We start from the raw sequence: 15,087 nt of genomic DNA, 5'->3' as shown, positions 1-15,087 counted from the left end.
TGATCGACAAACACATGCTCTAGCGCTGTTCGTAACCACAAAGTTTGGACAAGCAGCCTAGGGACTCCTGCTCGCTTCCCTTTTAAATGCTCTAATGGTATTTGGTGCTCCAGGTTTCCCTTCTTCCCCACAGCTCCTTAAAAACATTATTAAGTGCTAATTTTTCAGTCTCCACTCTGTCTAGTTCCTTAGGTTCCTTGTGGTGAGTTTTTTCAGGCCTAGGTCTTGCTGCATCCGTTACGTCTGGAGGATGTAACTTGGGTTTTTTCCTCACCTGCACGTGACAGGTCTATGAACTGGTCACAGCCTTTTCCATCAGGTTTTGGGCAAACTTTATCCTTGTTTAGAGGTTTATGAAGTCTATTACGCTAATCCAACTGCAAGTATAACCATGGGTTTATTCCTTTCCTCAAAATACTGAACTCCCTCGCTTGGAAATTTGGGGAGGGTGGCGGAACGAATGCACCTTCCAGCTCTACGTTCAACCAGTACCACCCTATTAGTCACACATGACTAAAAAGCAACCACTCCCCAAGTAACTTCCTCTACCTTTCGAGATAAAAAAGCAACCTCCAAGTTTTCTAATAATTCCACAGAGCGCACCTCTTGCCGCAACACTTTTTCAAAGATACCTGGGTAATTAACTCTCCCAATTAGCTGCCTCTTCTGGCCTTTGAAGGCTTCACTAGTCGCCGACACGTTTCATCCCCTCCTTGCCTGGCAGTGTCGAACAAAGCCTCAAAACAGCTGCCAAAATCCTACAGAGAGCAACAACATGCGCTTCCCGCCTCTTCCCTGACTCCAGAACCTGCATATATTGACTTTAAAGTACAGCATCCCACTCTTTTCCCATCTTTCCCGATCTAACTCCTTCAGTTCCACAACTTGTCTCACATTGGTTTCAACACGGAGCACTCAATGGCAGCAGAAACTCCTCTTTCAGGTTCACCTGCCCCCCAAATCTTATTCTGGGCTTGGAGAACCCTTTGCTTGTTAGTTCACACGCTTGCTGGCTGTCTAGGAAAAGACTCCCAAGCAGGATTTTGGCCCAGCATCATTCTCCAGCACCCTTATTTAGCTGCTCTACCATGTGCTACTCAACATGAGATATGTTATTTGTAGTGGCTTGATCTAGCTCTTCATATTACATCCATAACTATAGCCGAGTATCTACTCAGGGATGAAGACCTCTGAACACAGGGATGAGACAGACCTGACCTGTTAATACACTGATAATGCTACGTGGTCAGCCAGAATCACGTTCCCACACCAGTAGATGCAGGGCAAACTCATCACAAAGCCATCTGGACCTCCAGAGCATCTTTAAAGCAACTGAGCACAAAGCAGAGAGAAAAGGTGGTAGGCTACAGCCTACACGTTTTACATGAAGCTATAGGGCAGCAGGAAGAGGTATTGTGCAAAGATGCTAGGGAATAACCTTGACCATTGCTTGACTATTAATGCTCATTAATGCTTGAGAGTTTAACACTTAAGCCTTTCCCAGATGAGCTCGCATGCTTTGGGAGATGCCACGGAAATATCCTCCTAGCTAAAGTGGGCACAGGGGCAGTTTCTTCCTCAGGAACTGGATGCAATCTGCTGAGAATTGTTTTATAATAGTGTCAAATGTTAAAGAGATGTGAAAGATTTAGCATTAATGAATGTCCTTCCAGCTTCAATTCTCTGCAGCAATAGTTTTCATATGTTCACTATTTAATAGCTCTCACACGGAATTATTTCTCCGTCTTTTTCTCTCCAGAAAAGCCAAGCCCAGTCAGGTCCAAAGGCAGCACACCTGGGAACCTGGACCTCAGCTCAAACCCTCCAGGAGGCCACCTTACACGTCACTACAACCTGGGCACGAGCTCGGAACAAAGGCAGCTACGAAAGCAAATCCCATTACTTGCACCTACCACATGGCTTGATGCAACTCCCTCTTGATGAGGTGATTTTGTGGAGAGTTTTTTCCCCAGGAAAACCACAACAGAAAGCCTCATTTCTGGATACGCTTTGGTTATTGACTTAGCAGTAAATATGTCATCACGCTACAGCCACGAAAGAAGCCTGATGCTCAGGTGGGGGCACTTTCAAAGTCTTTCCTCAAGAGTTCCCTGCATGCACAACATGTAGCATCACTAAATGAACCCGTTCAACTGAACGCTGTTATCTGCCACCATTTGTCTTTATTATCTTTCATTTCTGGCTCTTGAATGTCACCAAAATAAACCCAAGTAACTACCAAAGGTCTTCCCCATCTGCCTTAGAGTAAGATCTCAATTGCAGCCTGTAAGAGCTTCACTGAAATGACCTATTAAAGGCTGGCAACCCATGAAAGTCTGTGTTTCTATCAAATTTACTCCTGCCTAGTGATACTGTGCAGTTCTTGAAGCAGAGGAAGCCTGAAGGGAGGAAGGTTGCACAGAATTAGCTCCGCCAACCGCCCATGGCACTGCCCTCTAGGTGGATTTAACAGTTTATTTGACTCTGAGAATGGGTAAACTTTCTGCCCCACTTTCACTCCTACAACTGGGTGACTTTAACTTCTCACCTTGTGCTAGACCTGGTGCTTGTCGAGGCTTCCATGAGCAAGCTCGGTTCCTTGATTCAATAGAGAGAGGAAAAAAAATAAAGCAGCTTCCTTCTGGATCAATGAGTAAGCCAGCCCACAGCAGGGTTGGATTAACTGCTGGAGCTGGCATGAGGCAAGCAGAGACCTCACCACTTCAGCACAGTGGTGAGATGGGATCTGCTCCCCCCCCTTGTGCAGGTTCATCTCCAGACCTGCACAGTTACCTGGGGCTCATGCAACCCAAGTCGTGGCCGAGTCTCCCACGGCAGACGGTCACTTATCCCCTAGGGTCACCAGGTGAGTTGCCCATGTGCAACAAAACTACTAAAAAATCGGTTTTATAGCAGATTTTGGCCTCTTGGTTGACTCTGCACAGCATCCTTCCACACTTTTGGATGCTCCCTGGGAGCGCGCATCCTGATTTTTGCATGCATCTCCCCCATGTGCCACTTTGAGGACAATAAGAGTGTATTTCAGCACAGGAAGCTACTACTTTTTCAGCACAAAAAAGTTGGAAACTACAAAAGCGCTCATGGCAATCAAGCCTTTCTCCTTCATCAACTTACCATTTTTGGGCAATAGGCAGGAATGTCTTTGTGAATGAATTCCCTAATGAGGAACCACTGTGCCAAGAGGTTAAAAAAATAGAGCGAATAAGAGACTGACATGACAGACTGATCAAAAGCAGCTTAATCTCCTTGCAGAACCCAAAGCAGCAGCACCCTGCGTCACCCAGGGCACGTCATCCAGGGCAGAGTGTAGCTATTTCCGAAGCTCATTTTCAACTTAAAATAACCAAAAGCTTCATTTTGCTGAATGAACACATTAATGCCTACTTGGCTGCAATTTAATTGCAGCAATCAAGCGGAGAGCTGAGGCTGGTGCTGGCTTTGGCAACGAAAGGAGGAACAAAGGTAACGAGAGCTGGCGAGGCAAACCACAGCGCAGGTCAGCCGGTTCCCAGCTCCCTACGCGGCGGCTCCCAACCGGAGCGGATCCCGAGCACGTCACCGCACGACGTTTCCGAGGGGAAAGTCTAGCCTCATGGCCCAAGTTTTCCTCCTCATGCAAATGACCCTGAAGCATTTCTAATCTTGGGCGGAAAATAGGCTTCCCAGGGAAAGTGCTTCCTTCCTTCCTTCCCCCTCTCCGTGGGACACGGCTACCACAGGTAACGCAAATCTTATCGGGGCCGTAACCGGTGACGTCAGCCTGGCTCCAGGGCTCCTGTTTTGGTCGGCAGCTCCTGCTCCATCTTTGGAAAGAGGAAAGTCCATCTGTTATTCAGGGCTGCTCGCTTCTTGCGGGAAAAGAAAACTTTGCGTCACCGGCACAAGTTTTCCTCCAAGGCCAGTGGAATTTTCCAGGGGAAGTGAACTCGAGGAATGTTTGGAAGGATGTGCCAAATGGTTGTTAAGGGCCTGCACATTTTTCTTCTTTTTTTTTGCAATATAAACTCGAGCAGTGTGCCCAAAGCTGCCAGGCTTTGGGTCTCAGAGCACTCGAGTTCCCCAGGGTTTGGGGGTCTCGGAAAGACTGTGAGATTCCCAAATCCACTGTGGGAATCTCCCAGCCTTCAAGCTAGTGCTGATACTATTGCTTTATATTGTAATTTGTACTATTACTACTGTAAATATTGTAGTATTTACAACGCTGCCATTGATCATGGCGAAATAGTAGCAAAGGAGCTGCTTTTCTCAAGACGTTTCAACCCCAAGCGGTTATCAGACACTTTAAAAAGATTTCTTCAAAGCCGGATGGGGAGAGGCTTCAAAATTAAATAGTGGAGATAGAATCTGCATCTCCAGCATGAAATCATCACAGCGGCCAGATAAACGTATCTGGGATGTGATCTCCCCTAAGGGCTGAGCCTTTAGCGCCGTGAGAGGCCTCTCTGATGCCAAGCAGCAGCGTGCGACGGTTCTGCCCCGCTCTTTTCCATGCTTCAATAAAATCCAGTGTATGGATTCTTTCTAGTAACCCTGACTCTGAAACACTACAGAAAAATGCATTCCTTGACGTTCGCATGTGAGTCATCCGCCACCCTCCTTGATCGTTATTTATGTTTAGAAAACCCTTTCCTTCTTACTGTGCAACTGGAGAGAGCATCTCAGAAACCCTGCAGATGAACAAAAACGCCAGCCTAAGAAATGCGCTATGAGAACGTAGCAAAACTTCTTGTAAAAGATGTTCTTTCCAGAGATATCTTACTCGGCCTCGCAGCTAACTTCCCCAACCAAGTGGGAGAACAAATAAAAGCCAAGTTGTCTAACCAGGTTCCACCGCTTAGGCTGGAAGCTGCGCTGCAGAAGATGGAGATGTAAACAAGTTCTAATAACGCCTTAACCGCAGCGCTCCAAGGAAGGGCGCTTGCGTACGACGCTGAAGAGCTGCGTGGCAGCACAGAGCACATCCCCGGGGCAGGGGAGAGGGAAAAGGTCCTCCGAGAGAGCGGAGAAGGCTCAGGAGTGCTGCAACCAGGAGGAGCTCAGGTGCCGCTGCAAACTGGAGCTCATCGTGCTCCCTTCCGCGTGGGAAACCCAACGGCCCGGGGCTGCTTCCTCCCTCCTCGGAGCTCGCAGCACTTTGAAGAGCCGTCCAGTGAGGACGTAGGCACCTGGGAAGCAAAGCTGGGCTTACAAGACCAGTCTTTCCCCTCCGGAGCATTTCATGGCTTGTTCAAGGCTAGCTCAGATTGTTCCTGCGTTCCGTTAAGAGGACGTGTGAATGGAAACCGGGAAGGGCATCCCCCTTCCTACCCTGTCTGCTCAAATGGGAGGGAATGAAGGCTTCAGTAGGGAATGGCCAAGGTTTTCACAGGAGAAACTGAAAGGGGAGCAAATCCACATCACCCCTGTAAGGACAAAACGCTACTTTAAACCCACTAGAATATCTCCCTGTCTTTGCACAGCCGCTGCTCTCACACAGCTTTGTCACTCCTAAGAGATCTCAAAGGGTCAGGAACAGGCATGGCCAGTGGCACGGGGGGCACCCGAATCCACTAAGACAGACAACGGTGACCAGGAGCATTCAGAATACAAATTCTTTGGGAAAAAAAAACGAGTTCAGTCAGTCTGTGATCACGCACACACAAAACCATGAATCACTCCATTTGCATTGCTTTATTTTTTGCCACTCCTTTCCCAGACCAACTCCATTCTAACACTTTCTAACTTGCAAACCCTGGCTAACCTGCAGCTATTGACGTGAAGCGCCAAGACACCCTGCTCATTAACACACCTTATTTAAAGGCAACTCCAGCTCGCTGGAAAAGGCAGCGCACGAGCGAGCTCTGCAGAGGGACTGCTTGATCTTTCCCCACAGGGTCTGCAGCCACACACAGCAACTCATAATGAAGGGCTGCATCAATCTCAGCGTGAGCTTGGGAGAAGCACTCCTTTCCTGGAGAGTTTTGATTTTATGAGAGATTGTTACAAAACGGACACCCTTTCTGACACTGGGTTGAATTTTAAGGCAAGTTCATGCTGACCATGGTCTCCAGCCCATGGCATCTTGCTGCTTCCTCTCCATTCTCACTGGGTCAACAATGTTCTGGTGCTACTCCAGCCAGCTGGGCAGGGACATCACGGCTCCCACCACAGCTGATAGGTCTTGTTTCATACTGATGTTCCCAAGTGCTTCAGTAACCCAAATACTAACAAGTCACACACGACTGAGTTGCTCAATGCACTTCTGAAACAGTCAGATTCACTTGGATGATGACAGAATAAGACCCTATGCAACATAGGGGATTAACACATATTACTATTTCTGCATGCAGGGCCTTCACTCACCACTGAGGGCCAGCAGCTTTACAGCTCTGTCAAGTGCTCACGTTAGGACATCTTGCACTGCCATAATTCTCCTGAAATAAAGTGCTCCATGCAGCTTCTTTATCCCTGAACTGCTTTGCACAACAGCAGACTACGCTGATAAGATAGGGATATAAAGCAGAAGTTCTGCACTCAGCAAAAACAGTCACAGCCTGGGGCAGCAGAACTCGTTCTGGAGATGGGGAACATGGGGCCAGCCCGCCAAGTTATCCCTCTACCTGATGATAAAGTGTCCTGGCTTGTTCAAGTGTTCGATGCCTGGGGAAGGAGGAGGAGGAGGAACAGTCTTACCGGCATTGCAATCTCAGATTATACACTTACTTTAACTGCTCATCTTAAGCTTGAGAAAAAATAACAGTCTAAAGCAAGAACTGCATGTTCCTTCAAAAATATCCAATCCCCATGTAATGATTGGAGACCTAGAAAAGACTCCAAACAGCAGCAGCTTCTTCTCTGGAAGGGTTCAAGGAGAAACACTTTGCAAAGGTTAACACTGTTTATTGCTAATTTATAATTCTCACGTTTGACCAGCACTGATGCAAGGAAGTCGTGTTCTCCTCTTCCAGCCCTAACTACTCCGCTGCCCTTCGGAGACCAGACTAACGTCTCCTGCTTCCATGCAAGCGAAGGGGAACTGGCTTCCGTGCTCCCAGCTCTCTGCTTTTCAGATTCTCTTTCATCCCTTGCAAGCTGCCCCTCGCTTTGTCAGTGTGCTCCGTTCTGCTGCTTTACGGGAGCCAACTCCTCTGTTGAAGGCCAGACAGGCACCTCCACGGAGCAGCAGTTGTCCTCGACCTGCCTTTGGCGACGTTCCCTAATACCTCACCCGTTGCATAATCTCCAGGGAGCAGCGTTCCAACCTCTTCGCGCTGGTGAGTAAGAGGAGCAGGGCTCCACGGGAAGCGTCCCAGGAGGAATGCTAACGGGCAGCCACCGGCGCCCGGAAAGGCCGCCCTTGCCAAAAGCCGGGATGGAGCGGTTAGGGAAAGCACGGAGGCTATAAATAGGCTCCGCTTCCGCGCGCGCTATCAGGGAAGTGCGCCGCGATCGCGGCTGCTTTACTCACTCGGCAAACTCGGGAAACGGCTCCATTCCCAGGATATCAAGATGCCGAAGGAGATGCCAGGGCTCGGGAGCCTGCCTGGCACGCAGGGATGTGGAGAAAAGGCGAGATGGCTCCGTCACAAGCTGCTCGTGACACCAGGCCTCTCCCAAGGGAAAAGGAAGCATTTTCCTTCCTAAATTGTGCTTTCACTTTTAAAAAGCTTCTTTTTTCTTCTAATTTTGCAATTGTGTTTCCTCTGAATGCACCTCTGCGCACTGCTGTTGAGGCAGATGTGTTCATTTTGACATGTCTTTCAACAGTTGGAACTTAAGGCTAACGAGGAACACCTGGAGTGCTGTCTTACAGCAGGACTTCGGGGGATTATCAATCTATATTCCCATTAACTCCACATTTCTGGAAGAGATACTACATATGTAGGTGCTGAGCTAGGATTTTTGAGAATTTAAAGTTTCCCATTGCCGTTATCCTTCTTCCAGCCCAATGAAGCCCAAAGAAGCCCCACTTGCTCTCCAGCCTTCTGCTTCACCCATCACCACGTCGCACATTACAACAGGCTCAGGTCGTCGCCCACAGCAGATTTGTTACTAGTTAATTCTACAAAGAACAGCAGAAATAAAGCAAAGGGCAGAAAAGTGTCTCAACGAGTATTCTTGTTGTAGCAAGGCTTGGGAAGCTTGTTAAAGAGGCAGCCCACAGCTCACCTGAGCGTGGCCACCGGGAAGGAGGAAGCACGAGAGGGAAGCAGGGAGCCAGTGTTCCCAGATATGAGGTCACCAATGACCACACCGAGAAAAGCCTCTGGAAACCCCATCTCCCCACTGAGGGGCTGCCGCTGCCTCACACAGACCCATGTAAGAGCTGAGATGGATTTCAGATCCATAAAGCAACTGCTCCCACCCAGCAAAGCTGGGGCAGCAGCAAGAGCTTGAGCACGAAGCCCTGCCACAAGCCAGCACGAGGGCTGAAGGAGGCAGCAGCCTCCATCCTGCTGCCTCTAATGACGAGCTGCCAGCGGTGCCATCAGCTGATGACACTATCATCATCCTCTCATGATTCTGGACAGCAAGGTTGCCTCCGTTATTAACCTAACAAGAGCACAATTAACAGCTAACCGTGCTAATTAAGCTGCGCAAATTACGTTTGCAAGTGAAGATTTTAATTAAAGGTAGTGCTCTGGATTACTCTGGCTATGTTGATACTTCTGCTGCAGCGAAAGAGTTGAAATGCTGAAATTTAAACTTCTTTTTGGAAAAAAAGTCATCATCAAAAGTTGGATTTCCACCTAGTAAAACAAATACAAATTCTGGCTGGCATTCAAGGGTGATCCCTGCTTCCACCTGGAACCAAACATTTCCATGTGGCATCTACTCCTCTGCCTCCTTAGCCCTCTTTCTCCCTAAAACACTCTCTTTCCTGCACTAACATTTCAGGCACCTCCAGAGCCCGAGGAGCAAAACAGATATTCGGCCAGGAGAAGCTCCACTACGTCTTGGGAAATGCAGCTTCTCTGCCTGCGTGCCCACGCTTTCCTCAGCGCTCCTTTGGGAGGCTGCATCTGTTATTGGTTTCCAAGATCCTGGCACTGCTCATCGGTTTTCCTGGAGATGTCTTTCAGCAGGAAACGTGGATACTTTTCTCCTGATTCTGAACCAAGAGATGTTGCAATGTTAGAACCTCCCATAAGAAAAGTTCCCCGTTCAGCTCTGATATTTATATAATGCATTATATAAGCACTGAGTATATAAGGCACTGATGAGTTCCTGTACTTAATTGACAGACTCCACGATCCACTTCGGAAATTCCCAGACTTTTAGTCTGCCCCCTTCAATTTTCTCTTTCATACGGGTCACAAACATAATTTCCAGAACAACTGAAGAAAGTCTGACAATCGGGGACAAAAGACCCTTCGCTCCACACTAAAACTCAACCTTAATGTTTAGCAGACTCACCTCAAGGCATAAAACCTATCTTTTCTAACTCTGTATTTTTCTCCCTATTTAACACAGCTCCAGACAGTTTTGATCAGCAAGCTCCCATGCCAGCCTTGGTTCTTGCCAAGTGACATTTCTCAAGGCCACACAGGCAGCCACCAAGACCTGCAGCACTACTTCAGTGCTGGGGATCCAGTGAGCCCTCAACAGAACAGGGGCCAAGCTGAAGCTCTCGGTATCTACAGGCCATAGGATCAAGCTCTCCGCTCAGCCAAGCCACGAGTTTGCTTGGTTCTTACCTGGCGTTTTAGCTCCGCTTAGTGGCCACCAAGGCTCAGTTGAAGCTACTCTAGAAACTACTGCACTAACCAAGGCTTAGGGACAACAGGGATCTCCACTAGAGTCAACCTGGATGGTTATTCCCAGCAAAACCAACATCAAGCCACCCTTCAAGCCTGAATTCACGCAAACGCTTACCTTGGTAGCAAGGGAGACCGGGGCTTTGGTTTCTCCTTCTCCTTCTCGCGCTCCCGGTCTCGGTCCCGCTCCCGGTCTCGGTCCCGGTCCCTGTGCAGCCTGTCTTTTTCATCTCTCTTCACTCGTTCCCTCTCGCGTTCCCACTCTTCTTTCCTCCGCTGCCGCTCCTTGTCCCGCTCCCGCTCCCGTTCCCGCTCTCGCTCTCTCTGGCGCCGCTCCCGCTCTCGTTCTCGCTCCCTTTCTCGTTCCCGCTCTCGTTGTCTGTTCTCTCTTTCCCTTTCCCGTTCTCGCTCTCTTTCCTTTAAAGAAAAGCAAGAATTCAACATGTTAACAAAAAAGACAACACGGTTTTGAATAGAAGACTAGAAGCAATTGCAGAAGCTTTCCCTCCCTGCAGCAAAGCATGGAGGAGAGACCGGAATGTGGTGGCCACGGGTGTTTCCTGACCAGGCAGAGTAGAGAGGAACAAAATACTACATCAGATTTATCACAGCTACAATTTTCAAAGCCAACAATCAAGGTCTGAATTGGCTTATTATTCCCACTCAAGAAATATGCAGTTATGCTTACAAGTATTTACTCACATTGCTAATCTTATTTATAACAAGCTAATTAGCTTTGCAAATCAGCAACATGAGAGAAATGATGGTGCCTCTCACATACCCAGAGTGAGGGCAGGCTCCTGTTTATGCACCGCTTGTGTAAAACAGTAAGTTCTAGCAGCAAAAGGAAGGCCACTTTTTATTCAGGGTATGTCAAATACCACCAATGAGCCTCCCCTGAGCAGGAATCTTTTTGCTATTACTACCAAGGCACAACAGTTTGCAGCAAGGATGAAGGAAGGGGAGGGAAAGGGTTAACAGCCTTATTTTTCCCTGAGCACTAAACCTTACAGCAGGGCAATATCACCTGCCTGTACCCCAGATGGCAGCAAATGGCCCCATATTTCCCTTACCTGACTCAAAGCAGCTAACGTGCAATCCCACCAGTGACGGAGTCACCCTGGAGCCCACTCCTGTGCACAAACACACCTGGCCAAATCCAAGCCCTTCTGTCTGTCCCCATAACCTTCAAGTAACCCATCCTTCAGACAGGTCACTTCATGGAAACTGCTTCCCTGTCCAGCATTCCCAAGCATGGCTTGGGAAGGAAGAGCTGCCCAGTTGTATTTGCTCTGGGCCAAAAAAACCCCAAGCACACAGAGAGGGACCATGCACCTACAGCATGTTCTGCATAGAAATTCCATAACTCAGGATTTTACTGTTTCAAAGATAAAGAATCCTGAACATACAAGAAACACATCCTGTTTCAACAGCTATAATGGAAATAGGGCACGCTCCGGCAGTACCTGGAGGAAAGTTCACAGGAGAAGAGTGGAAGGGGTATTACCTTACTTACTCTGTAGTTACGATATGGATCTGGGTCTGTATACTGGACCCTGAAATTCTCATACTGCCCACCTCGCCAGAACCGTTCTATTTCATAGTCATAATAGGGATCTGCATAAGGATCAAGCCTACAATGAAAAACAGTGCAGGTTAGAAAGGGAAATATCACCTTATCATTGTACAGAAATACTACACATTCTAGGTCAGGTTTTAGTCACTGTGTACTGACAAGAAAAAACATGTTAAATGGAGTAGGACCATTCAAGGTGCTACTTGCTACATATCCCACACAGGAACAGTCATTTTAAAATGATGCTTATCAGGCAAAAGCACAAAGCTTTCCTGATAATCACCAAAAAGAACACTACCAACCAATTCAGCCCTCAAGTCAAGGTGGTCAAAATGCAGCCCCACCAATTGCTTTTTGCAGCTGCTTCCAAAGTAGCCAAGGGAGCAGGGAAGACGTTTTGCCCCATTGATTGAGAAGGATTGAGAAGGGTATTTTCTGTCCGGGCTCACGCTGCTAACCTCAGGCACCCTCTAAGGGAGGAACATCACGAGTGGAACAGATGCTGATCTCTCCTACTGCTCTGCCAGACACGGGGGTGTGCTGTGATTATGACTTGCCTGGAAACAAGCTTTTGCTGAGCTTTCCACTGACAGAAGCTGCGTTTTGGAGGCTGGCTTGGACTACCGTGCTCTCCATGTGAAATTGCTCCGTGCAAGGAAATCAAAACTGTTTGCAGCTGATGTTCTCCAGTGGAAAACAACTGCTGGCCCTCCAGCGTACGAAGGGCCTTGCGAGGGTTGGGCACAACACACCCCGCTCAGCTGCAAAACTGCAATTGCTTTTGTGAGGAAAAGGATCCCAAACCACCCTCCTTCAGTCTACAGCACCTTCTCCATTTAATGACTTCTATTAACATTATTCTAGGCTTTTAATGCACATACTCAACAATATCCAGTCCCTGCCTGGGAGACTGAAAATATCAGATCCATTGCAAAGGTGGGGAGGTGGGTACAGAAAGCAAGAAACTTCCAGGACCACAGGGGAGTCAGTGGCAGAACTAAGAGCAAAAGCAAGTGCTTTCTAATTCTAGATTACCTTTAATCAGATTCTAACTTGTTTTACCATTAAAGAACTGCCAAATAAGCTCACACAAGCAACGATGCAAGCGCTGCCCTGCAAGTCAAGCTGCTACCTATATTTCTTCCAGTGCTTTTAAATGGTCTTAAATTTCCCTTTTTTTCTGTTTCAAATGATAAGTCAAGGGGAAGAATACCAGGAAATCTTGAATACTGATGCTTAATTCAGCAGCAAATTTCCTGATGTCAACTAGATAACAGTCAAGGATGACATCAGGTGTTCAGAAAGCAAGAAAAAATCTCAAGCTGCACCATAAAGGAAGCTCTTCACTTTTTGACCCAGCCTCAAATTCAAAACTTCCCAAGCCCTTCCTATAACACTTGCACATGTTTGATTCATTTCAACAAGCATCACTATGCGTTTAGAAAACCATGGATAATTCAGTTCTTAAATCCTTAGGTTAAGAATTGGTATCATCCAAAATTAAACGCATCTATTCCATTAATGAACTGCCAAGCACACCTGAGGGAACAGTTTTCTGTGGCCTAGGAAGTTCTAAGTGCAATGGAAAACAAGGAAAGGGAATATTTTCTTACAGTTGCAACAGTACTGGAATCAAAGACCTGCTTACCCATAGTTAATGTTTTCTTTGATGTCCACCTCCCTATAGTTTTTCAAAAAAGAAAAAGGAATTCATGAACTATTTAGGCATCTACACAGGGCACAAGACAGTCCTGCAAGCAATTCATTAACATCCCATGTGAAGCACGAGTGCTGTGCAGCCAGTGAGCTTGAGGCAACCCCCAAATTTTCTAGAGTTTAAAAAAGCAGCAATTTTCTAACTTTTCTCTTTACATAGAATTAATATTTTATGCCACAGTCTGGTTACACACAGAGGTTCTTGATTTTAAAAAATCCATGATTACCTCTCTTTGACACTAGCTACACACAACATAAAACAGTCCTTATATCAATTAAGTAGTGGCATGAAACAACTAGAACACAGATTTAAGATGCAAGTTTTCCACGTAAAATTAAAGCATCCTTAATTTTTAACAGTTAACCTATGGAGCATCAGTGATAGACCCCGGTGCAAACGAAAGATGTCTCATGAGAAATGCAAGGCCAAGATGCAGATCTGTTCATAAGAAAACAATCATCTTGGAACCCTTTTGTTATGAGTCTCCAAACTGAGCACATAGCTTCTTTTTATAGAAGAAGGGAAAGGAATCGCACTTCACTCCAGGACAAATCAAAGCCTATTGAACCAGAGCTCAACCTACTCTTTTTTTTTTTTTTTTTTTTTTTTGGTAATTCATCACTCAACACAGATAGCACTAAAGCCTTGCCAACATTTTCTCTGGATATAAATGGGAATATTTCCATAATCTGTAAATGAGTAAGAATAGAGGTTGCATATACAAGACGAAAATAGGAATTTCCCTACCTTCCCATAGGGTACACATCTCCCTTTTAAAAATTGCTCTTCCATTGCAATTTTTAATTTTAAAACTTCTAAATAAACCTGTCAGTTCACACCACTGCATCCCTGCACCTGCTTCTATCTCTCTATCTGCTCTCAGCCATGACTGAAGGGTACTTGAGCACTTCAGCAACCAACTAAACTCTCAAGTTTTAGAAGTCTGAGCTTGCATAAGCTGTGTCCTGGCAACTAAAGGATTTGCTTCCTGAAGAGCGTCTTATTGAATGGGTTACCAGGGATTGGTAGAGTTGTTTGTTATACCAACTATTCCAAATGTTACCTAGTAGTAGTTCAACAGTATTACTGCTGCTCTGAAGCTCTCGGATGTTGAGCCTGCTCCAAAGCTTTGTTTGGTATTCTAAAACTATTACGGATTAAAAACAAGAATGGGGTAAAAAAAAAAAGAAAGAGAATAACAAGTTGCTATGAGGAAGGGAGTGCACAGCTATTTTGTGTCCCTGAGAGACCCATATGCTAAGGATGTCGAGGGTGGTAATGTATAAAGACGATTGTAAAGAAAGATAGTGTTAAAGTGGAGTGAGTGGGGAGGCAGGTGAAGTTCTTATCAGTACAGGTCATTGTAACAGAAGTTGGTGCCACGTTCTGGGATGGTTGAACCTCAGATCTGCAGGAGTGTCAGCTGAAGGCTGCCTTGCTGCATTTATTTCCCACCCATCTATTCCACCCAGCAAGAACAAAGCTGTATCTTACGCTGGATCTCTGACATCTCTGGTGATGCGGTAATTCCAGTCACGGAAAAACTCATTTTCTTTGTCAAATTCACGCTCGTCTTCCCCAATAGTCACAGTGAATCTCTTCTCCTCAAAGTCAGGCTCTTGTTCTTTTCTCATAGTTGCCTTTTTTAATACCTGCCACAACATGAAATAAAAACATTGTAAAAAGGGAACATTTCTGAGATACAGAGAATAAACACTAGAATATTTAAAAGTTTTCATTTGGGACAAACCAGCTCTTCAACTATAGCGTCTCTCTCTGCAGGATGCTGGAATTTTCTTGACGTAGAAGGCAAAATTCACTTGTCCATCAAATGAATAGCAGACAGGTAATAAAACCTTCAGACACGTATATCCTGTTTTCTGATCAAAGACATGGATACCACAGGTGCTAAAGAAAGTGGCTCTCAATGAGGGAAACTGCACTAGCATAGAAACAGTTTCCTTCACTTGACTTGATTTCAACATTCCTGAACTGCTCAGGGATCAGATCCAACGTCTCTCTGGATCATACTGAGA

General features: G+C 46.4%; 1 protein-coding gene across 5 annotated transcripts in view; it reads right to left on the bottom strand.

Annotated features, from left to right (window-relative positions):
* Positions 1–15,087, bottom strand: part of ZC3H18 (zinc finger CCCH-type containing 18) — a 44,765-nt gene that overhangs the window by 16,959 nt on the left and 12,719 nt on the right. For 2 of the 5 annotated variants that reach the window (XM_026042396.1, XM_026042397.1), the window contains exons 6-9: positions 14,546–14,703; positions 12,983–13,015; positions 11,266–11,392; positions 9,877–10,175 (exon numbers count right to left, since the gene is read on the bottom strand). In XM_026042396.1, the coding sequence (XP_025898181.1) occupies positions 9,877–10,175; positions 11,266–11,392; positions 12,983–13,015; positions 14,546–14,703 (617 nt within the window). The remainder of the gene's footprint in view (positions 1–9,876; positions 10,176–11,265; positions 11,393–12,982; positions 13,016–14,545; positions 14,704–15,087) is intronic. The other 3 variants (XM_026042398.1, XM_026042399.1, XM_026042400.1) reach the window with 3 other exon arrangements.

This window comes from Nothoprocta perdicaria, unplaced genomic scaffold (assembly GCF_003342845.1).
Source record: "Nothoprocta perdicaria isolate Ctin4 unplaced genomic scaffold, notPer1 scaffold_30, whole genome shotgun sequence".
NCBI lineage: Eukaryota > Metazoa > Chordata > Aves > Tinamiformes > Tinamidae > Nothoprocta > Nothoprocta perdicaria.
This window is presented reverse-complemented; position numbering and strand designations above follow the sequence as displayed.